The following is a 21,813-nucleotide window of genomic DNA, read 5'->3' as shown; positions in this document are numbered from 1 at the left end:
CGACTTTCTCAATCTCGGCTACTGTCCAATGGATTGTGGAAGACCGAGCCAGTGGATTGTTCCCCAACCGGTTGAGACATTCTTCTCCTGCAAATTTAGCCACACCACCCATAAGCATCTGCAAGTTGGGAAATGATTTCCATACGCCCCTTCTCCTTCTTCACACTCATGTTTATTTATAAATCTTGGTTCTCTTTTGATTTATTCAATCCTAAAGTTAGAAATAAACATTGATCTAGGGGAGAAAAGGGTATTTGGAAATCACTTCCCCTACAAGTTTAGGAGTGATGTAGTTCAAATGTAACAGCAATGATGACTGCTAATTCTTCCATACTTTAAATGGAGATGAACAGTACCCGAAAACAAGATCAGTCCTGTTAAGTTCATGAAACTTCCCATCTATTGACTATTGTTACAAACTTACAAATTCAACACTACGTTTGGCATTAGAAGTCTCCTGCCCATTTGCTCCAGCATTCATATAAGTAGCTCCTCCTGTACTGCCAGGAATTCCTCCAGCAAACTCAGTCCTGTGAATCCTTCATTGGAACATTGAACCCCTATCCGGTTAAAGCGGCAGCCACTTCCAACTCTGTATAAACCTGGTTTTGTTTTTTCTTCTCCAAGAACTCGATCCGGTTCAGTATTACACAACCATCAAAACCAAAATCATCAAACAAACAGTTTGAGCCTTTATCAATGTCAATGAACCTGATTGAATAGTCATGACAGAATCTGCATAGTTATCGACAAACCAAACCATTTTACTAAATTTATTGGAATTTGGAATAAATTAGTTTACCACATTTAATTCAAAAGGAATTGTCTGCAAAATAGAGTTAAACTAGTAAATTTTACCCGCACGTTGTTGCAGGAGCGAAAATATAGCTATAGATTATGTCATTAACATATAACTATGTAGAGATAGAAAATATAGCAAATATTTTTTTACAGAGAAGGCATTATCAACTATTCTGTCATCCACATACAAAAGTGGTTATCCTGATATTCCCCTTTGATAACTACCCTAGATGCCGATTGGTATCACCATTTGAAGATAAAATGCTTCAAAACAGCAAATTGTTTCTATACACCAAAAAAATGGGGAATTCATGTTAGCAAGGACTATTTACAGACAAAAAATACTAGTCAACACTGTTCTGTTTTGGACAACAGATGATAATATCCTCTGTAGAGCAGCAAAAGTTTTTTTTTTCCTTGGAGCAATCACTGCAGATAAAAAATTTGGATAATTGGAAAAAAAATACAAAAAGAGAAGCAAATGTTAATACACATGGAATACGGTTTGTACATGAATAGATTTATAGTATGAAAGAAGCAGTACGAAAACAAAGTCACCTAATTTTTTTTCTGTGCAGCAACGTCCGTTTTTGAGCTAGTTGGGGAGGATTTTTTTTTCAACAGTTTAATTGGAACTTGATCGAAATCTTGCACATTTGCTTCAGAGATCTCCTGTTTCACTGCGTTAAAGATATCAAAAAAATCGAAAAAGTAAATTTGGATTAGATTGAGATTAATTTGAGATGTAGTTAAAAATAATGTTATACAGAGTATAACCCTTTTTCAGAATCTGTAAAAAGCGTTCTTCTAACTGGTTCTCTTTTTCTTTTATGTGATTCCCCAGTTGTCTCAATAGGTGCAGTGGAAGATGAAACCGTTGTAGAAGAGATTGCAATTTCTCTGCTAATGGACTGTGGAGTTGCTGGCTGGATGCTAAGGTCTTCAGAAATGTTGTACATCTCCTACTTCCAAAACCGGAGGTGAAATTTTTTTCTCTGGCCTATTAGTTTGAGAAACTCACTTGGCAACTGTTTTTGATCTGCTGATCGATTGAAGACTAAATCTTTACAGGCCATGCCAAAAACCTTTTCACCTGATTTGCCAATGATTAGAGCATTGATTTCACACGTATCATCTTCAAGCACCAAGAACACTTTGTACCTTCATTTAAAAATTTAATGCTCCTTGAACATTTGTTTTGCACATGTAGCGAAAGCGGTGTACCACCATTCATATCTTGTGATATACTGCTTGATTGACACTTTGCACAAAAATGTATCATTCTGCAAAATATTTTAAAATTTATATTTGCAAGCACTACAATTAGTAAATAGATAAGTTTGATTAAAGAAGTTAAAAAGAGCTCAAACATTTTTGTTTCAATGGAATAAAATCTAACTATTGATATACCTGTAGACATCGAAATTTCGCTAAATAAATGTTAATCGATAAATCAAAGTTTCAACGCACATGTATTATATAAATTTAACACGTAGCGTGTGTCTAAACAAAAAATCGAAATAAGTTGGAAAAGTCATCAAATAGGACACGTGTCAACACCTAGCAGAAATGACTTATTTCATCTGAAATATTATATTCAAAATTAGGCCTTGGAAAATTCTATAAATAGAAGCCAATTTCATTCATTTAGGAGAACCAAAATCATTAGGCAAAATTCTTAAAGCTCTGAAGCTCTGAAACTCCGAAGCTCTCAAGCATCCAGGTTCCCGAAGAATCAAGAAAACTCTCTTCGTTCTTCGTTCTTCGTTCTTCGTTCATCCTAAGATCAAGCCCCAACGGCCCTTTGGATCAACAATCATCCACCAATTCAAGATCAAGCTTCGACGGCCCTTGAAGAAAATGTTCTTCGTTCTTCGTTCATCGTTCTTCCAAGATCAAGCCCCAACGGCCCTTTGGATCAACAATCATCCACCAATTCAAGATCAAGCCCCGACGGCCCTTGAAGAAAGTGTTCTTCATTCTTCGTTCATCGTTCTTCCAAGATCAAGCCTCGACGGCCCTTGGATCAACAATCCACCAATTCAAGATCAAGCCCCGACGACTCTTGAAGAAAGCACCATCGTTCATCATTCGTTCATCCTAAGATCAAGTCCCAACGGCCCTTTGTATCAACAACGTTGACAAATCCACACATCCAACCGTCCTTCAAGATCAAGCCCAAAAGCCCTTGAAGATCTGTTCATCACTGTTCTTCAAGATCAAGCCCAAGGGCCCTTGAAGATCTGTTCATCACTGTTCTTCAAGATCAAGCCCAAAAGCCCTTGAAGATCCGTTCATCACCGTTATTCAAGATCAAGCCTTAACGACCCTTGAAGAAACACTCATCCTCAAGATCAAGCCCCAACGGCTCCTTGAAGATCCGCTCAAATCCACCTTCAAAGATCAAGCCCACGGCCCCTTGAAAAAACTTCCAACAGTTCATCCAAGATCAAGCCTCGACGGCCCTTGGATCAACGAAACATCCACAAATCAATACCTTACGGAGATCGAATCAAATGATCAAAATAGAGAGAGATTGTAACCCAAAATCATTAAATACAAATATTATTTTGTGCGCGTTGTTCTTGTCTCTTTCGTTTCAGGAAATTTTCGTGTTCACAAATTGGCACGCCCGGTGGGACAATCTCTACCTCTCATCTCTTTCTCCGTTCAAGAAATTCAAGCACACTTCCAAAATCAATGGAAGCAAAGGACAAGCCGTTCTCACAAAGGGAAGAAGCCTGAGCACTTCCACCATGAACGGAGCATCCATTGGCGCCACAACCGCTCCTCAACATGCCACTTCGAAGTTGGTGCCGCTAAAGGAGCAAGGGGAGCATCAAAGACGCGAGTCCGTCATCAACCTGACCTCGCTGGGGGCACCGAAGCATGATGCTGAGGCACACAAGATGACGTCCCAAAGCAGCCAATGACGTTCTTCGTCAGCATCCTGGATGTCTAAAGGAAAGTCACGTCTATTGGTTACACAAGTCATGACTATCGGCGTTACCTCCATCGAAGAACAACTGGCTCAAATGAATGAAGCGATTGCAAGGCTAACACAGATTGTAGAAGAAAAAGACTTGCAAATCGCTGCACTCGTCAGCCGACTGGAGCCACAGGACGGCGAAAACCCCAAACCAGAAGATGATCCACCAAAAAGAGGAGCTGGCGAAGAAGATGAGCCTCCGGTGGAGAGAATCGATGTGAAGCCGGAGCCAGACCAAGCAGCGAGACTCATGGGATCTCTTTCTATCCAGCAGCTGCAGGAGATGATCACCAACACCATTAAGGCACAGTACGAAGGGAGCTCACATACCTCCTTGTTCTACTCGAAGCCCTACTCCAAGAAGATTGATGCCCTAAAGATGCCAAGGGGTTATCAACCACCAAAGTTCATGCAGTTTGATGGAAAAGGAAACCCGAAACAGCACGTTGCCCACTTTGTTGAAACTTGCAACAACGCAGGGACCGAAGGGGACACCTTGCCAAGCAGTTTGTGCGCTCGCTGAAAGGAAACGCCTTTGAGTGGTACACGGACCTAGAGCCTGAGTCCATCAACAGCTGGGAGCAATTAGAGCGGGAATTCCTCAACCGCTTCTATAGCATTCGCCGCACTGTGAGCATGCTAGAGCTAACAAGCACAAAGTAGTGGAAGGATGAGCCAGTCATTGACTACATCAATAGATGGCGCACTCTAAGCCTCGACTGTAAAAACAGGCTCTCGGAAACCTCTTCAATCGAGATGTGAATCCAAGGCATGCAATGGGGTTTGCAATACATCCTTCAAGGCATTAAACCACGGACCTTCGAGGAATTGGCCACCCGCGCCCATGATATGGAGTTGAGCATCGCCCATCATGGGAAGAATGAACCGATTGCCGACTACAAGAACGACAAAGTTCTTGAGACAAAGGTGGAGAAGGCTACGTGGAAATCCACCAAAAAAGCAATGACAGTCAACACATCTCCCGTCAAAATCCCTACACGAGGCAAGGCGATTCAAGCTGAAGCTTTTCGTGATCAAGAGATGCGTACACGCACTTTGAAGGAGCTTGAGGAGAAGACTTATCCATTCCCCGACTCTGATGTGGTTGCCATGCTGGATGACCTGTTGGACAAGAAGGTGATCGGTTTGCCTGAGTGCAGACGGCCGGAAGAGATGAATCGTACCGACAGTCCAAGATATTGTAAATTTCACCGCTTCATCAGTCATCCGACAGAAAAATGCTTCGTGCTGAAAGATCTCATCATGAAGCTGGCTCAGAAAGGAATCATCGAGCTAGATCTTGACGATGTGGTGAAGTCAAACTATAACACCATCACTTCTAGCTCTTTCAACACAAAGTTTTCACCTCAACCGCTGGGGGCATCCTCTAAGACAAGCAAATTTGAAGGATGGACTCAAGTCACTCCTAAGAAATTGCACAATAAGCATACGTCTCCTCCACAAGTCCGCCAATCGGAAAGGGGGCAAAGCAGCTCTTGTCAACCTTCAAAGCAACGTGAACGTGTTGAAGATGATGAAATTTCAACACATAGATCGTCCATCCCCATCACGATGCGCGATTTCTTTCCTGAAGACTTCTTCAATCACTCGGTCAAGACTCATTGCTATGAAAATTGCAAGGAAAGCCTCTCCAGGATCGTTTGACAAATTCACAATGCTCCTTGTTCGCACGAGCCTAAACTGCACGAACCAAAGCTCCTTGTCCACAAGAGCCTAAACTGCAGGACATCAACGCTCCTGGTCTGCACGAGCATAAAAGGCAACACCAAAAGCTCCTCGCCTGCATGAGCCTAAACTGCACGACACCATGCTCCTTGTCCACACGAGCTTAAAAGGCGACACACCATGCTCCTTGTCCGCATGAGCTTAAAAGGCGACACGCCAAGCTCATTGCCAGCACGAGCATAAACTGCACACAGCAACAAAGCTCCTGGCCCGCAAGAGCATAAACTGCGTACGGCACAAAAAAAAAATGTATTTGAACTACGTTATGACTTGATCTCTTCTTTGGAAGAGTACGTAGGCAACTTGAAACTTCAAAAACTTCGAGTACAGTCACATCAAAATAAAAAAATAATAATAATAAGGATTTTATTAGAGGTTTGACTAATAAAAGTCAATTTTATTACAAAGACAACAATTTCTTTAGACAAAAAAAAAATATATATATATATATATATAAACAGCCTTCAAATCCAAGGAATCCAGGCCCAAGCCCAGCTAGTTTCTCCATCTCGTCCCAGCCAAGCTGCCATGTCCTCCACTCACCTTCTTTACCACTAGGACCTTACATTTTATCCATTTTTATCCGTTGAAAGTTTGAAAAGGCATGCAGCCCATTGAGGTCAGAACTGAAACCCATCAAGATTTTGGGCCTCATACCTATGGCGGCCCAAAGAATATGGCAAAGTTTATGTAGAGGAATCCTCTCTCTGTCGCTCCACTTCATCCTCGACTACCGACATCAGAAAGAGGCATTGGAAGAAAGGCGAGTACCCAGGCGTCTCAGAGACGTCGACTCCGGTGACTTACAGAAAGCCCACTATCTGCCAAACAAGTCCACCAAAGCATTCTCCAGAGCGAAGGTACTCTCTATTCTCGTGCGCACGGGGGTTCCAAGGGACTGTACGAACGAGCTAGCAAAGCTGAAGCTGAAGTTCAAGTTTCACAGGAAGCACTTGCCAAATTAGAGTTTGATAAGGATGCTAGCCGTCTGCAGTATCAACAGTGTTTGGAGAAAATCACTGATCTGGAGAACGGTATCTCTCGTGCCCAAAAGGATACTGAGGAAGCGGCAAGAACGGAGCCTGGGTCGTCTTCTTGGTTGGGTCGTGTTGTGTTCTGGAGAGTCCCTATTTCAACTCGCCAGGGTAGAGGGTTGGTCTTGTCCATCTTTTTCTCTGCAGCGTTGCAGATCTCTAGCTAACCCGAGCACCACGAACTCCACTCCTCCGTCTTCTTCCTCCACGTTTGCAACAAATCCAAGCTCTTCCACGGCTGACTCATAGTCTTCCAACCTACACCCGTAGCAACATGAGCAGCCTCACCCTCTAAACAGCAGCTCCAGCTCGCCCAAAGCCTCCGTGCTCGCCGTCCAAACTTCATGGCCGTGCCCTCCGTTGCTGAAGCTCCGTTGCTTTCGAACCTGCTCAGGCGTCCCAACTCTGCATCATCCTCCTGACCGCTGTCAAAAGACTAGCCAGTCTTGGCACTCTGCCTCGCCAAGTCCACCTTCACCACTACGGGGTCGATCCTGAGCAGAAGTTGGTCACTAAGAGATTAGCCATTGAAAAAGGCACTGGAAGACCGTGAAGGATACCAGCTTCCATTTGAAACTCCTTTGTCGCTGGTTGCTGCGGCAGAGCTACAAACCCCATAATAACGCTGCCCGTCAACGCATCCACCTCTGCAGCACCGAGACTCCTCCTCTGGTCAACGAACAGCAGCTCCAGCTCTGCCATGCCATCGCTAGAACTCTTCTCTCCGACGACGCTGGAGAACACCATCTAAGCATGCCTGCTGCTGCTCCACCGCAGCTCCTATCCGGCACTTTATATATATATATATATATATATATATATATATATATATATATATACGTATGTATGTATGTGTGCATGAAAAGAAAAAAATTATAATATAAAAAAAGGAAAAGATGAGACATGGTGCACCCGGCACCGAAAGCGAAAAAAAAATAATATAAAAAAAAAAAAATGATGATGGTGTCAGCCACTACCCTAAAAATATATATATAATGGAGGGTGCACGACAGAAATAAAAGAAAAATATAATAATAATAATAATAATAATATAAAGTGTTTTGGGGTGGTGGATCAACACCATTCTGAAAAGAAGAAAAAAAAATATAGGGTGGGATCTGGGTGCATCAGGCACCATCCAAAAGAGATAATAAAAAAATAAAAAAATAAAAAAAGATTAGCCATCATTTGTTAAGGAATAAGTGTAAGCCCCACCAAAAGCACAAAAAAAAAAAAAACCTGAAAGAAATCAAACTCGTTTATTAATTTATCTGAAAATTTACAGAAATGTACATTTTACATCAGTCAAAAAAAAAAAAGAGCAAACAAGAGGGAGCCTTCACGAAGGTTGCTCGTGTGAAGCCTCACCACTCGATGAAGCTCCAGGAAGAAGAGGCCCCGGAGGTTGACTATTTAGAGCCTCAGTACTAGGCAGAACCCCAAGAGGAGAAGGCACCGAAGGTTGATCATTTGGAGCTTCATTACGCAGTAGAACCCTAGAAGACGAAGGCAAATACTGTTGGAACAAACCCACAAACCTCTGATGATCAAGTAAAATCTTACCATCAAATTCCTGCATCTGGTCAATTTTCCTCTTCATGTTTGTAGCATAGTTATGTGCGAGCCTGTGCAACTGTTTATTCTCATGCTTGAGCCCTCTAATCTCCTGTTTGAGACTCATCACTTCAGCCGCCAATTATTCAACTTGACGGGTTCGAGCAAATAGGCGTTGGGCCATATTAGACACAGAACTTGCACACTGCACACTGAAAGCGAAAGAATCCTTAACAGCCAACTCATCAGACCGTTTGGAAAGTAGTCTGTTATCTTTGGGAGTGACAAGGTTCCTGGCCACCACCGCAGCGGTCATATCATTCTTCATCACCGAATCCCCAACGGTAAGAGGACCAGTAGGGGATATGAAGGATGGGCGCCATATGTTGTCTGGAGAAGAAGGAACTGCCTCTTCACCAAGGTTCAAATCAAAACGACGGTCGGAATGTCTAGACATTTTCAAAGGTGTTGAAGAAAGAAGAGGTCGGACAAATCAAGTTCTTAGAAGTGCAAGAAGGGAGTTTCTACAAGCGAAAATTCAAGTGTGCTTTGAAACGACTGCGTGCCTCTATAAAAATCAGCACTCGACGGGATTTCAGAAATTGAAGAGGCGAGCTCAGAATTCGAAGAGACCAATTCAAAAAAAAAACGAAGAGGCAAGCTCAGAAATCGGAGAGGCATCTTGCTTTTCCAAACACGTCAGAACTCGTCACACGCAAACTCAGCTTTGCGGAAATCACGGGCAATTTTGTCGAAGCGCCGATCCCAGATATCGAAGAGGCGCCAGTCTTTTTCAGCCTCGTCAACACCTGTCACATGCACACTCAGCTTGGTAGAAATTACGGACAATTTGTCAAAGATTTCTGATAAAGAAGAAAGCACGTGAAGCCATACTGATAAATCACTCAATGGTTGCCGACACGAGTGAAAGAATAGTACCTCTATAGGGATTAAATGACTTCCTATAACTGTCCACCTTCACCCTCCATAGCAAGGCAGACATACAGAACCTTTCTTCATCTCCAAAAATGCTTTCCCAACGAAGCCTCTCGAGTCACTAAGTGTTCCTTATTCCTTGGGGTACCTCTGCAAGCAAATAACTCCAAAGCAAAAGTATCTCATATCACCAGGGTAGAAAGCAAGAGTATCTCATATCATGCTTTTTCCCTGTCTTTTCCTTTATCCTTGTTCTTACCTACAAAGACAAGGATAAAGAAAACAATATGCCGGAACCTCCACTCAAACTCAGGTAAGGAACCGACTGCTTGGAACCCTTCCCTGATTGCCTACCTAGCACTGCTCTCGAGTACTCGTCTCCCATTGCTGCTGTACTTCCAAAGAAGCTGCCACATCTGCCTGAAGAACAGATAAGGCAGGTGAAAATGATACCTTGCAGCACGTGGAGACAATATGCAGAAGAAACAAGCAGAGAAAAATGCAGCCTGCACAGTCAACTCAGCAGAAGGAGTCTGAGATGAGGAACTCGAGAAGATGCCACATCTGCCTGAGGAACAGATAAAGGAAATGAAAATGATACCTTGAAGCATGTGGAGACAAGTGCAACAAAGCACGTGCTGATTCATCCGCTACTTCTTCAAAATCAAAAGTATCTCATATCATCAGGGTTGCAATCACTCTGGGTAGTGGACTCGTTTTGACCCTCAAATTCTTGGGTCGACTCGCTAGGCGTTGTGGGCTGCACGTGCCGATTCACCACCCTTGAATCAAATCCTTAAAGATCAAGTCACCAACTGGAAGAAGAGCCCATCAATCTTGAAGATCATACCGTTGACCAAACTGCTCAGGTATGAATTAGAAAGATTGAACAAGGCAACAAGTCGTCACCTTCACCTCGTGCCTGCTTGCCATGTGTTCGAGTCAACCTTCAAGAATCAAGCCTCAACGGCCCTTGAAGAAGCTTCCAACCAAATTCAAGATCAAGCCTCGACGGCCCTTGAGGAAATCACAAGTCCGATTCAAGATCAAGCATCCACCATATTTGAATCAAATCCAGTTCAAGAATAAGCTGTGGAAAATCAACAATTGGAGGAATCTAGAAAATCCTCCAACCCAGTTCAAGATCAAAGCTGTGGAAAGTCAACAAAGCGCAAAAACAAATACGTGCCGATTCATCCACTACCAAAGCCAAAGATCATCTACCACATGAAGCTCCTTGTGGTCCAATTTCAACCTTCAAGATCAAGCCTTGACGGCCCTTGAAGAAATTTCAAACGAAGTTCAAGAACAAGCCTCAACGGCCCTTGAAGAAATCTCAAGCCCAATTCAAGATCAAGCCTCAACGGCCGTTGAAGAAATCTCCAGCCCAATTCAAGATCAAGCCTCGACGGCCCTTGGATCAACATCTGCATTAAGGGACTTCAAAACGCATATCCTACACGTGACAAGCACATGTATACGACGCGCCTTGAAGTGTGGGCATTTGTAGACATCGAAATTTCGGTAAATAAATGTTGATCGATAAATCAAAGTTTCAACGCACATGTATTACATAAATTTTACACGTAGCGTGTGTCTAAACAAAAAATCGAAATAAGTTGGAAAAGTCATCAAATAGGACACGTGTCAACACCTAGCAGAAATGACTTATTTCATCTGAAATATTATATTCAAAATTAGGCATTGGAAAATTCTATAAATAGAAGCCAATTTCATTCATTTAGGAGAACCAAAATCATTAAGCAAAATTCTTGAAGCTCTGAAGCTCTGAAACTCCGAAGCTCTCAAGCATCCAGGTTCCTGAATAATCAAGAAAGCTATCTTCGTTTTTCGTTCTTCGTTCATCGTTCATCCTAAGATCAAGCCCCAACGGCCCTTTGGATCAACAATCATCCACCAATTCAAGATCAAGCTCCGACGGCCCTTGAAGAAAGTGTTATTCGTTCTTCGTTCATCGTTCTTCCAAGATCAAGCCCCAATGGCCCTTTGGATCAACAATCATCCACCAATTCAAGATCAAGCCCCGACGGCCCTTGAAGAAAGTGTTCTTCGTTCTTCGTTCTTCGTTCATCGTTCTTCCAAGATCAAGCCCCGACGGCCCTTGGATCAACAATCCACCAATTCAAGATCAAGCCCCAAAGGCTCTTAAAGAACTTCCACCAATTCAAGATCAAGCCCCGACGGCTCTTAAAGAAAGCACCATCGTTCATCATTCGTTCATCCTAAGATCAAGCCCCAACGGTCCTTTGGATCAACAACGTCGACAAATCCACACATCCAACCGTCCTTCAAGATCAAGCCCAAAAGCCCTTGAAGATCCGTTCATCACTGTTCTTCAAGATCAAGCCCAAGGGCCCTTGAAGATCTGTTCATCACTGTTCTTCAAGATCAAGCCCAAAAGCCCTTGAAGATCCGTTCATCACCGTTATTCAAGATCAAGCCTTAACGGCCCTTGAAGAAACACTCATCCTCAAGATCAAGCCCCAACGGCTCCTTGAAGATCCGCTCAAATCCACCTTCAAAGATCAAGCCCACGGCCCCTTGAAGAAACTTCCAACAGTTCATCCAAGATCAAGCCTCGACGGCCCTTGGATCAACGAAACATCCACAAATCAATACCTTACGGAGATCGAATCAGAGGATCAAAATAGAGAGATATTGTAACCCAAAATCATCAAATACAAATATTATTTTGTGCGCGTTGTTCTTGTCTCTTTCGTTTCAGGAAATTTTCGTGTTCACAATACCTTATATAAGTCAGGATCCAAATAACCCAATTCCTCGATTGTCACCTTCTTTCCATTTTGTAAAATGTCTATCTCATTTGCCTGAATGGAAGAAGGAGGGAGCGTTCTAATAGGGTGAGGCCAAGCTGAAAACCTGTAATAGTTCACATTGAACATAAGTCAAATAGTTTTTTTTTTAAGAATTTTAACCATGTCATGATTTTGATTTTATAGGGGTGAAAGGACTCACACTGATTTGTGTGAGTTTAATTTTGTAATGTTTGGATCTACGAAGAAAAGCATTGAGCCAGTGCTATTCAAAATGATGTTCTCTGTGTATTAAATAAAAGTGAAGACAGAAAAAGGACCAAAAAAAAGGATTAGTGCACATTTCAAACAGCTTTACATAGGGGTGGGTTGGAAAAACCGAAAACCGAAAAAAACCGACAACCGAACCGAACCGAGACCGAAAAAAACCGAACCGAAAAAAAAATCGAACCGAATCTGTTGAACCAAACCGAACCGAATTTAGTTGGTTTAGTTTCGGTTTTTGAGGTATGAAAACCGGACCGGACCGAACCGAACCGAAATATGAAAATAAAATATAAATACTCAAAACCTGCTGGAGAGGAGATTCGAACCCCTTCCGTCCAGGTTGGGGATAGCTTCCTTCAAACCAACTTGACTGTAGGCTTTGTATTGCTATAATTGTACCAGTATAATATTTATAGGTATTCTAATCTTAATGTTTTATAAAATTTATAAAGTTCACAAACCCTAGCCGTCATTCATTTTCTTTTCATTCTCAAATCTCTCCTCTCTTTCTCTCATCCGCTGCGCTTCCTCAGTCTCTCGCTCCCCAAAAATCAAACGCCGCGGCAAACAGGCGCTGAAAAATGGATGGGGGGAGTTCCGGCGCTGCTTCCGACGCTGCAAGTGAAGGCGATGATCCTGATCAACTCCGCCTTATCCGATGACACGCGTACTGTGGTGGATTCGGTGGAGTTGGAGCTCACCGACATGGACCTCAAATCCATCTCCTCCAGGTCCTTGCCCGACCCGCATACCCTCTGAAAGTCCTCTCACCTCCTCGGCCCCAAAGTCCTCCAGGTATTGACTCTGCGGCCAGGCACGAGGACCGATGTGCAGAAGAAATCGTATAAGACGGGGGTGGGTCGACGCGGAGGAAGCGCGGCGGAGGAGGGAAGACAACTTGGTGGAGATCAAGAAGAATAAGCGGGAGGATAGTTTGCTCAAGAAAAGGAGGGAAGGATTGAGTCAGCCCCAGCAGCAGCTGCTTGATGGGTCCCAGTCCACCGTCGTTTTGGAGAAGAGGGTACTGCTTCGTGTTTTTGATGATTTTTGTTTGAAAGTTCTTAGCTTTAATTTGTGTTTTGTTTTTTTTATTAGTGATTAGGGGATTTGAATTATGCTTTATTTGGAATTGTTGCGGGATTAGTTAGTTTATCAGCGTATGCTTGGTTGCTAGGAAAGTGTAAGGAATTGAAATGGGAATTACCGTTTAATAAGAAGTTGATTGTAAGGGTTAATCGATCTTTGTATGCTTATTTCGGATTTCGTTGGATTTTTTTTTCTGTTGTGCATGAGTACAGAGAAACTGTGGGAAAGTGAAGGAAGTGCTGAATTATTGAGTATTGTCCTCTCAATGCTTTTAAAGAATAGCACAACTAGTTTGGAAAGTGCTGAATGATACATGATATCTGAAAGTCTTTTCGATTTGAGAAAAGCATGGCTCCTATCGTGAATACTGTTTTACTTGGATTAGGATATTGTAATTCTGTAACTGTGAATCAGTTGTTTCTCTCTCTCTCTCTCTCTCTCTCTCTCTCTCTCTCTCTCTACCTACTTAGTTGGGTTCTAATTGATGAGTGTGGTGATGTTTGCAATATATTAGGTCGGACCTAGTGCCTGCATACGTTCGGCTTCTTCGGGATAATGAGGCTGAAGTACGAATAGCTGCTGCAGGAAAAGTAACTAAGTTTTGCCGAATTGAGAAAAAAAAAAAAAAACCGAAAAAAATTTGGGCCGAACCGAACCGAACCGAAATTTCGGTTTGGTTTCGGTTTTGGCAAAAAACCGAACTGATAAGAACCGAACCCAGCCCTAGCTTTACATGCGTTTGAAAAAAAAAATGCAAACTGCAACTTATATACTGTAAGAGAGTTCTATAGATTTGAGACGATGTATACCACAACAAATCATGTTTAACCGAAAGACAGCATTATGAAAATTAATTTTGGTGGATTGAATAAAGTCTGTGTAACATCTTTATTATGGCAACATCATGTTTTTGGTAAATGTGATCTGTATAGCAGTTTTTTTTTTTTTCACCAGCTGCATTACTGTTTTATCTCATAAGTTAGTTTCGATTATAATTAATTGAAATATATTTATTAATGGCTAGAAAAACTACTAACTCACATCCATAATAATGTTGCAAGAATGATATTAATATAAAAGGAACAGATGACATGCATGAATGATAATTGGCGTTAATGTAATATCATAACATAACAATTTTTTTGTTGTCCATTCTCATAAAGAATTTAACACAAAATAAAATTATCTAACAATGTTTTGGAAGCAGAGAAATACATAATTGAACCTAATTCAATAGTTAAAGAGATTAGAAAGAAGAGAGAAACAAAAAAAAAATAGTTTGATTGAACTAAATACCTGCAAACAGTGACGGATCCAGGAAATAATGTTTGGGGGGTCATTAAGGATAGCGCGCGCAGCGCGAAATTTTTTTTTAACAGAAACGGCATGCATATCGTCATTTCATCGGGTCTTGGTAGGATAGCGCGACCAGCTACTCCAAAATCCTTGTTCAAAATCCTACATTCCAGCTCTACATCTGCAAAGAACAATGAAAAAATAAAATAAAAAGCAGAGCCTTTCGGTTCCACTAGCGAAGGCACAAAAATAAGGCTCCGTGCAAAATAAGGTCGAAAGGACACGCTTGGTATTTTTGTTTTTGTTCAGACCTGCCCAGTGTCACGGGATGACTCTTTAAGCCTTCCGCCCGTGCGGCACTTAGACTTGAATACCTCGACGAACAAGCTAAGTAAGCCTTCGAAGCCTCGCTTCCCCGGATCGAATCACAAAGAAAGCTAAGATAACTTGGAGAATGCTAAGATCACTTAGAAGATGGGAGAAAGGAAGCTTTGTATTGAAAGTTAAGAGAACTTTACAATTGCTTACAATTCTTGGATGGTTTGGCCAAATGGCCTTACCTCCTATTTATAGGCCTAAGTCACCTCCTCAATGGAGGGTTCTAGAATCCCCTACTTACATCCAAAAATATCTAGCATAGTTCTAGATACAACTTGCCTAATCTAGATTATTCTAGGTGAGGCTTAAATATGTACACTTGTGTGGAATGTTCCGGAATGCTCTAGATTATCTTGAATGCTCCGCCACGTTCTTGATTTCTCCGGGACGTTCCAGAAGCTTCCATGAAGACAAGGCTTCATGGGCTTAGATATAAGATGTCTTGGGCATTTTCTTTGTTTTTAACATGCGGCCCGTGACATCCTCCCCCACTTAAGCCGTCGACGTCCTCGTCGACTCTTGCCTCTCGAATGTCTGAATCAAGTCCTTATATTGCCATAAGGACGTCTCCTTCTCCCATGTTGCTTCGGAGTATGGTAGCCCCTTCCATTTGACAAAGTACTCCACATGCTTTGGTTGTCTTGGTCGTACCACGACACGCTTGGCTTCAATGCTCTCCACTTCTTTGTCAAATGCCTCCGTCATCAAAGGGGGTGCTCGATGAGACTCACCTCGGCTTGGTTCCTCATTGTCTGCATGATAAGGCTTCAAGTTGCTCACATGGAACACCGGGTGAAACTTGAGGCGGGGTGGGAGTTCCACAACATACGCGGCTTTGCCAACCTTCTTGATGATAGGGAATGGTCCCTCATATTTCCGCAACAAGCTCTTATGCAAGCCACGAGTACTCTTGTGCTGAGACGCATTGAGCTTCACAAAGACTTGGTCGCCAGTTTGGAACTCCACATTCCTTCGCTTGCGATCCGCCCATTTCTTCATCTTCTTTGAAGCCTTCTCCAAATGAGCTCGAGCAAGTTCGTGGGCTAATTGCCACTCCTTAGCGGTTTTGAAAGCGGCTGGACTATTCCCCGTGTAGCCAGTCACGACCGTGTTCGGGGTCAAGGGTTGTTGCCCTATAGCCAACTCGAACGGACTTTTCCCCGTCGACTCCGAACGTTGCAAGTTATAAGAGAATTGGGCAACATCAAGTAACTTAGCCCAATCTCGTTGATTGGCACTAACATAGTGCCGCAAATAAGTCTCCAACAATGCATTAACCCGCTCCGTTTGTCCATCAGTTTGGGGATGAAAAGCTGTGGAGAAGTCTAACTTCGAGCCAAGTAGTTTGAAGAGCTCCTTCCAAAATCTACCCGTGAAGCGAGCATCTCGATCACTGACTATGCTCCTCGGAACACCCCAATACTTCACCACGTGTTTTAGAAACAAACGTGCAGCTACTTCGGCTGTACACTCCACGGGTGCGGGTATGAAAGTGGCATACTTGGTGAATCTATCGACCACGACGAAGATAGATCCACATCCATCAGACTTGGGCAAATGTGTGATGAAATCCATGGTCAAACACTCCCATGGTCTTGATGGGGTGGGAAGTGGTTCCAACAGTCCTCCTGGTTGCCTTTGTTCCACTTTGTCTTGTTGGCACACAAGACAAGTCTTCACGTATGAATCTACATCATCCCGCATTTGTGGCCAATAATAAGCATCGCTCACCAAAGCCAACGTGCGGTGAGTGCCAGGATGTCCTGCCCACATTGAGTCATGGCACTCCTTAAGGATTTCTTTCCTTAAGCTTCCCCACTTTGGGATGTAGATCCGCTTGCCCTTGGTGTATAGCAAGCCGTCCTCAAGCCAAAACCTTCTTGTCTTCCCATCCTTGACAAACTCCACAATGTTCTTGGCTTGGATGTCATGTGATAAACCTTCTCGGACACGGCCCAAGAGATGGCTTTGCGGCTTGAGTACCGTAGCCATTAACTCTACTCGTCTACTTAGAGCATCGGCCACCACGTTCTCCTTTCCTTGCTTGTACTCTAGCTTGTAATCAAACTCCGCTAAGAACTCTTGCCACCTTGCTTGCTTAGGTGTGAGCTTTTGTTGGGTTTGAAAGTAGCTAGTGGCAACGTTGTCCGTCTTGATGATGAATGGGGTACCAAGCAAGTAATGCCTCCAAACTCTAAGGCAATGGACGATGGCGGTCATCTCCTTTTCATGGGTCGTGTACCTTTTCTCGGCATTGTTTAGCTTGCGACTTTCATAGGCTATTGGATGTCCCTCTTGCATCAACACTCCTCCTTTGGCAAAGTCGGAAGCATCAGTGTGCAACTCGAATGGCTTACTAAGGTCGGGCAACCTTAGTACAGGCTCCTCCATTAGGGCCTTCTTCAACCTCTCAAAGGCCTCTTGACACCGGTCCGTCCATTCCCATGCCTTGTTCTTCTTAAGAAGGTCTGTTAAGGGTGCTGCTATGGCTGAATACCCTTTAATGAATCTTCGATAGTAGTTGGCTAGCCCCAGAAAGGATCGTAGTGTTGGTACCTTGGTCGGCGGTTCCCACTCTTGAATGGCCTTGATCTTGCCCTTTTCCATCATAAGTTTCCCCTCCTTTATCTTGTGGCCAAGAAATTCTACTTCTTTTGTGGCAAAGGAGCATTTCTCCTTCTTGACATAGAGTTCATGCTCCCGAAGGGTCTTGAACACTATGCGCAAGTGCTTGACGTGCTCCTCCAATGTCTTGCTATAGACAACGATATCATCAATGTAAACCACGACAAACTTGTCAAGATAAGGATGGAATACCTTGTTCATCAATGTGCAGAATGTTGCGGGGGCATTGGTTAGACCAAATGGCATGACTTTATACTCGAACGCTCCATATCTGGTCACCATCGCCGTCTTCGATTCGTCTCCAGGGGCTATCCTCACTTGGTAGTATCCCGATCGAAGATCTAACTTTGTGAAGTACCTTGCTTCACCAAGTTGATCGAATAAGTCGGCGATCAACGGAAGTGGGTACTTGTTCTTGATGGTAATCTTGTTCAATGCTCTATAGTCGATGCACAACCTTAGGCTACCTTCTTTCTTGCGTTGGAACAAGACGGGTGCACCATATGGGGACTTGGAGGGTTGGATGTAGCCAGCATCAAGTAGCTCGTTGAGTTGCTTCCTCAATTCCTCCAACTCGGGTGGCGACATCCTATAAGGTGATTTGGAGGGAGGCTTAGCACCAGGCTCCAACTCAATCGCATGGTCGACCTCTCTCCTTGGTGGCAACTTCTTTGGCAGTTCCTTAGGCATCACGTCCGCAAACTCCACAAGGACGTCTTCCACTTGTTTCGGCAAAGTCCCATGCTTCTCCTCCCCTTCATTCAACATTAGGGTTGCAAGAAATGTGGCCTCGCCTTTCTTCCAAGACTTGGCAAATTGAATTGCCGACAAGTGCTGGGTACACTTCTTGGCTTGCCTTTCCAATGGCACTAGGCAAGGTTGTCTTCCGTCGGCTAGGATACAGAAAATATTGTAGAAGGGAATGGGAAAGGCTCGTACCTTGTCCATGAACTCTAACCCAATGACTACGCCATAGTCGTCCATCTTGACTACGGTGAAGTCGATCGTTCCCTTCCATGTGCCAATGTCTACGTGCACATTACGCGCAACTCCAACAATGGGGGTGGCAGCGGAATTTACCGTCTTCACGCTACCGGGCTCCTTTGTGACTCGGAGGCCAAGCCTTGTGGCTTCCTCCGACGTCATGAAGTTGTGTGTTGCTCCCGTGTCCACCAACACACGCGTCGTCTTGTCACCAGTCTTGACGTCGACGAACAATGATCCTCCCCCAACTTGAGCCTTAGGTTGTGGGAGGGTTGTCTGGATGGCATTCAGTAGACGGATGCATCCCATCGTTGCATCGTTACTCTCCTCGGCCTTGTCCTCCTTGAAGGCCATGGCCTTAAGGGCCTTCTTTTGTGGACAATCTCGCATCATGTGAGGGCCGTCGCATAGGTAACAAGTGGGTTGCCAAGACTTACGTTTGCCTTTGTCATGCTTATCGGCTTTCTTCTCCTTCGGTTTGCTTGTCTCGGCCTTGTCCTTCGGCTTATGTTCTCCCCCACTTCTCTCATGGTTACCCCTCTTCCCCGTGGACTTGGAATCACCTTGGTGGCTTGATTTAAACTCAATCAAGGATTCAGCGGCGGCAATGGCATCAGACAATGTTTGCACGTGTCTCCTTTGTAGTTCGAGTTTTGCCCAATTTTGCAGTCCACTCATGAAGTACATGAGCTTGTCTTCCTCTAACATGTTGGGCACCTCGAATAACAAGCTCACGAAGGCGTTGACATAGTCTTTGACGCTCCCCGTTTGCTTGAGCCACCTTAGTTTCTCCTTGGCTTCATACTTGGCATTTTGGGGATAGAAGTGCAACATAAGATCTTTCTTAAATTCATCCCAAGTGGTGAGGGAGAACGTACCTTGCTCAATCTCCATGCTCCGACGACGCCACCACATAAGGGCATTGTCGGCTAAGAACATGGTTGCCGTCGAGATTTTGGACTCGTCATCTTCAAGCTTCAGGTACTTGAAGTATCGCTCCACGTTCCACACGAATGTGTCGAGCTCCTTTGCTTCCCTCTTACCATTATAGGATTTGGGTTTAAAGGAGTCGATTACCTTGGAGTCCAACGCCTTGATTTCCCTCGGCCCTTGCACGAATTGCTTCACAACTACTTCTTTACAAAACGCCACATCTCCCTTAAGTTCCTTTGTGTCCTTTATCTCTTCTTGAAGCGCCACAAACCTTGCCTCTATGTTGTCAAGGTGAACCTGGACTTCCCTCCGCATCTTGTCTGCCATGGTGTTGAGAGCGCCAAGGAGCTCATCTCGTAGCCCTTCCACCAAGCCACGCAATTCATCCTTACCATTGTCCACCATGGTTTGGATTTCCTCCTTGTCGACAACATCCTCATCAAGTCGAGTATCGAACTCGAGTATGGTTCATTCCACCTTCTCGAGTCGCTCTTCCATGGTCTCCATCGATGCTTGCAAGTCCTTTAACTTTGGCTTGCTCTTGGCAACATCTTGGACCTCGGTAGTACGCTCCTTTAGGTCGGAGACTCCGGACACCATCTCTCCACTTGCCATATCCTACTTTCCTTCAAGTGATTCACGAGCTTGGCTCTGATACCAGCTGTCACGGGATGACTCTTTAAGCCTTCCGCCCGTGCGGCACTTAGACTTGAATACCTCGACGAACAAGCTAAGTAAGCCTTCGAAGCCTCGCTTCCCCGGATCGAATCACAAAGAAAGCTAAGATAACTTGGAGAATGCTAAGATCACTTAGAAGATGGGAGAAAAGAAGCTTTGTATTGAAAGTTAAGAGAACTTTACAATTGCTTACAATTCTTGGATGGTTTGGCCAAATGGCCTTACCTCCTATTTATAGGCCTAAGTCACCTCCTCAATGGAGGGTTCTAGAATCCCCTACTTACATCCAAAAATATCTAGCATAGTTCTAGATACAACTTGCCTAATCTAGATTATTCTAGGTGAGGCTTAAATATGTACACTTGTGTGGAATGTTCCGGAATGCTCTAGATTATCTTGAATGCTCCGCCACGTTCTTGATTTCTCCGGGACGTTCCAGAAGCTTCCATGAAGACAAGGCTTCATGGGCTTAGATATAAGATGTCTTGGGCATTTTCTTTGTTTTTAACATGCGGCCCGTGACACCAGGACACGCTGGGCATTTTTTTTTTGTTTAAACCTGACCCAAAACGACGTCGTTTTGTCCAGGTCATTTAAAAAAATTTCCTGGGCCAAAACGACGTCGTTTTGCCCAGGTTTTTTTTAAAAACAAACTGGCGCCACAGCGCCTTCGTCTTCTTCATCCAACTTGCCCAGACCGACGACCTTTCGTCGAACAGTTGGTGTGCAGCGAACGAGGTCGCACCAGGAGTCACACCACCAGTCCAAGGGGTCTCTAAGGTTGCTTCCATGGCTTCCAAGGGGTCGCGCGACCCCAATGACCCCACTGTGGATCCGCCACTGCCTGCAAACAATTTAACTTTCAAACTTGTGAAAACTATAACTATTGGCTGGGGCAGCTGTTCGAATGACAGAGAAGAAAAGCTATGCACAACATTCGATCATAGCGTAATCTTAACTTCTTCATTTCTGTAAAACAACATAAAAAAATTAAGAAAAAAAAAACAAATTAAAAAACTGATGAAAACCACAACAGAGGCATAATGGACAGCCAGCCAAAACATTTTTAAACTTTATTATGCAAATGAAATGACCTGATATTTTGTATGATCAAATCACACTCTATATTGGCTCTAAACGTTGGACTGCAAACAGGTGACCAATAACATCTTCAAATTTGAAAAAAAAAAAAAAACTGATCAGTTCATGGCCAAATGCTATAAACAGTAAGTGTTAATGTATTTTAACATGTATATTATCAACTGTCATGATATTGAGCTTGTTCAAGCAAGGGCAAATGCTATTATAATCATGCAAGAAGAATCTGTGTCGTGGAATAGGCGGAAAGACACTTGCCAACTTCGTAAAAGTTGTTTTAGAAGTAAACACAATGTGGGTATCATGTGGCACAACTCTATACTGACCTTTTGTCTTGTTAGTCCGAAAATTTTTAATTTCATAGAAGCACCTGCTTCAATTTTTTGGACTATTATTTCATAGTTTATTTCATCAAAAGACGCCTCAATAGCTTGTTGCTTGACAATCAAAGAATTAAAAAAATAAGAAAAAAATTATTAAAAACACGGCGGATAAGTGTAGTGTACTGAATTTTACACTTAAAATAACATGTAAATAGATGTAGATGACAAATATTAAATAGGAATATGGATAGTAAATAGCAAAAGTCAATTAACTATTGTGACTAACAGTT

At 43.4% G+C, this 21,813-nt stretch overlaps 2 protein-coding genes and 1 long non-coding RNA gene across 3 annotated transcripts; 2 read left to right on the top strand and 1 right to left on the bottom strand.

The window, feature by feature from the left end:
* Positions 1–944: 944 nt before the first annotated feature.
* LOC139188392 (uncharacterized) lies at positions 945–7,351 on the top strand. Its single transcript, XM_070805697.1, has 2 exons — positions 945–1,781; positions 1,873–7,351. Exon 2 carries the CDS (start codon positions 4,562–4,564, stop codon positions 5,453–5,455), a length of 894 nt encoding a protein of 297 aa, XP_070661798.1. The 5' UTR covers positions 945–1,781; positions 1,873–4,561; the 3' UTR covers positions 5,456–7,351.
* Positions 1,956–21,046, bottom strand: LOC139188393 (uncharacterized). The gene is made up of 4 exons (XM_070805698.1): positions 20,791–21,046; positions 14,505–14,685; positions 11,829–11,961; positions 1,956–2,084 (listed from the first exon to the last, which is right to left on the bottom strand). Exons 1-4 carry the CDS (start codon positions 20,891–20,893, stop codon positions 1,977–1,979), a joined length of 525 nt encoding a protein of 174 aa, XP_070661799.1. The 5' UTR covers positions 20,894–21,046; the 3' UTR covers positions 1,956–1,976.
* Positions 12,557–14,126, top strand: LOC139188394 (uncharacterized). The gene is made up of 2 exons (XR_011571787.1): positions 12,557–13,143; positions 13,723–14,126. It is a non-coding gene; the product is annotated as an uncharacterized lncRNA (long non-coding RNA).
* Positions 21,047–21,813: the final 767 nt, after the last annotated feature.

This window comes from Malus domestica, chromosome 10, assembly GCF_042453785.1.
Source record: "Malus domestica chromosome 10, GDT2T_hap1".
In the NCBI taxonomy this organism is placed as follows: Eukaryota; Viridiplantae; Streptophyta; class Magnoliopsida; order Rosales; family Rosaceae; genus Malus; species Malus domestica.
Note: the sequence above shows the minus strand (reverse complement) of the source record. Positions and strands in the feature narration are given on the sequence as shown.

Excerpts from the sequence above, each read along its gene's own strand:
- LOC139188392 (XM_070805697.1), top strand. The coding sequence starts at position 4,562 with ATGCAATGGGGTTTGCAATACATCCTTCAAGGCATTAAACCACGGACC.
- LOC139188393 (XM_070805698.1), bottom strand. The coding sequence starts at position 20,893 with ATGGAAGCAACCTTAGAGACCCCTTGGACTGGTGGTGTGACTCCTGGT. Across the intron at positions 14,686-20,790 it reads AAGGTCGTCGGTCTGGGCAA|ATGTAGAGCTGGAATGTAGG; the intron begins GTTGGATGAAGA and ends TGTTCTTTGCAG. Across the intron at positions 2,085-11,828 it reads TGGATCCTGACTTATATAAG|AATGATACATTTTTGTGCAA; the intron begins GTATTGTGAACA and ends AATATTTTGCAG.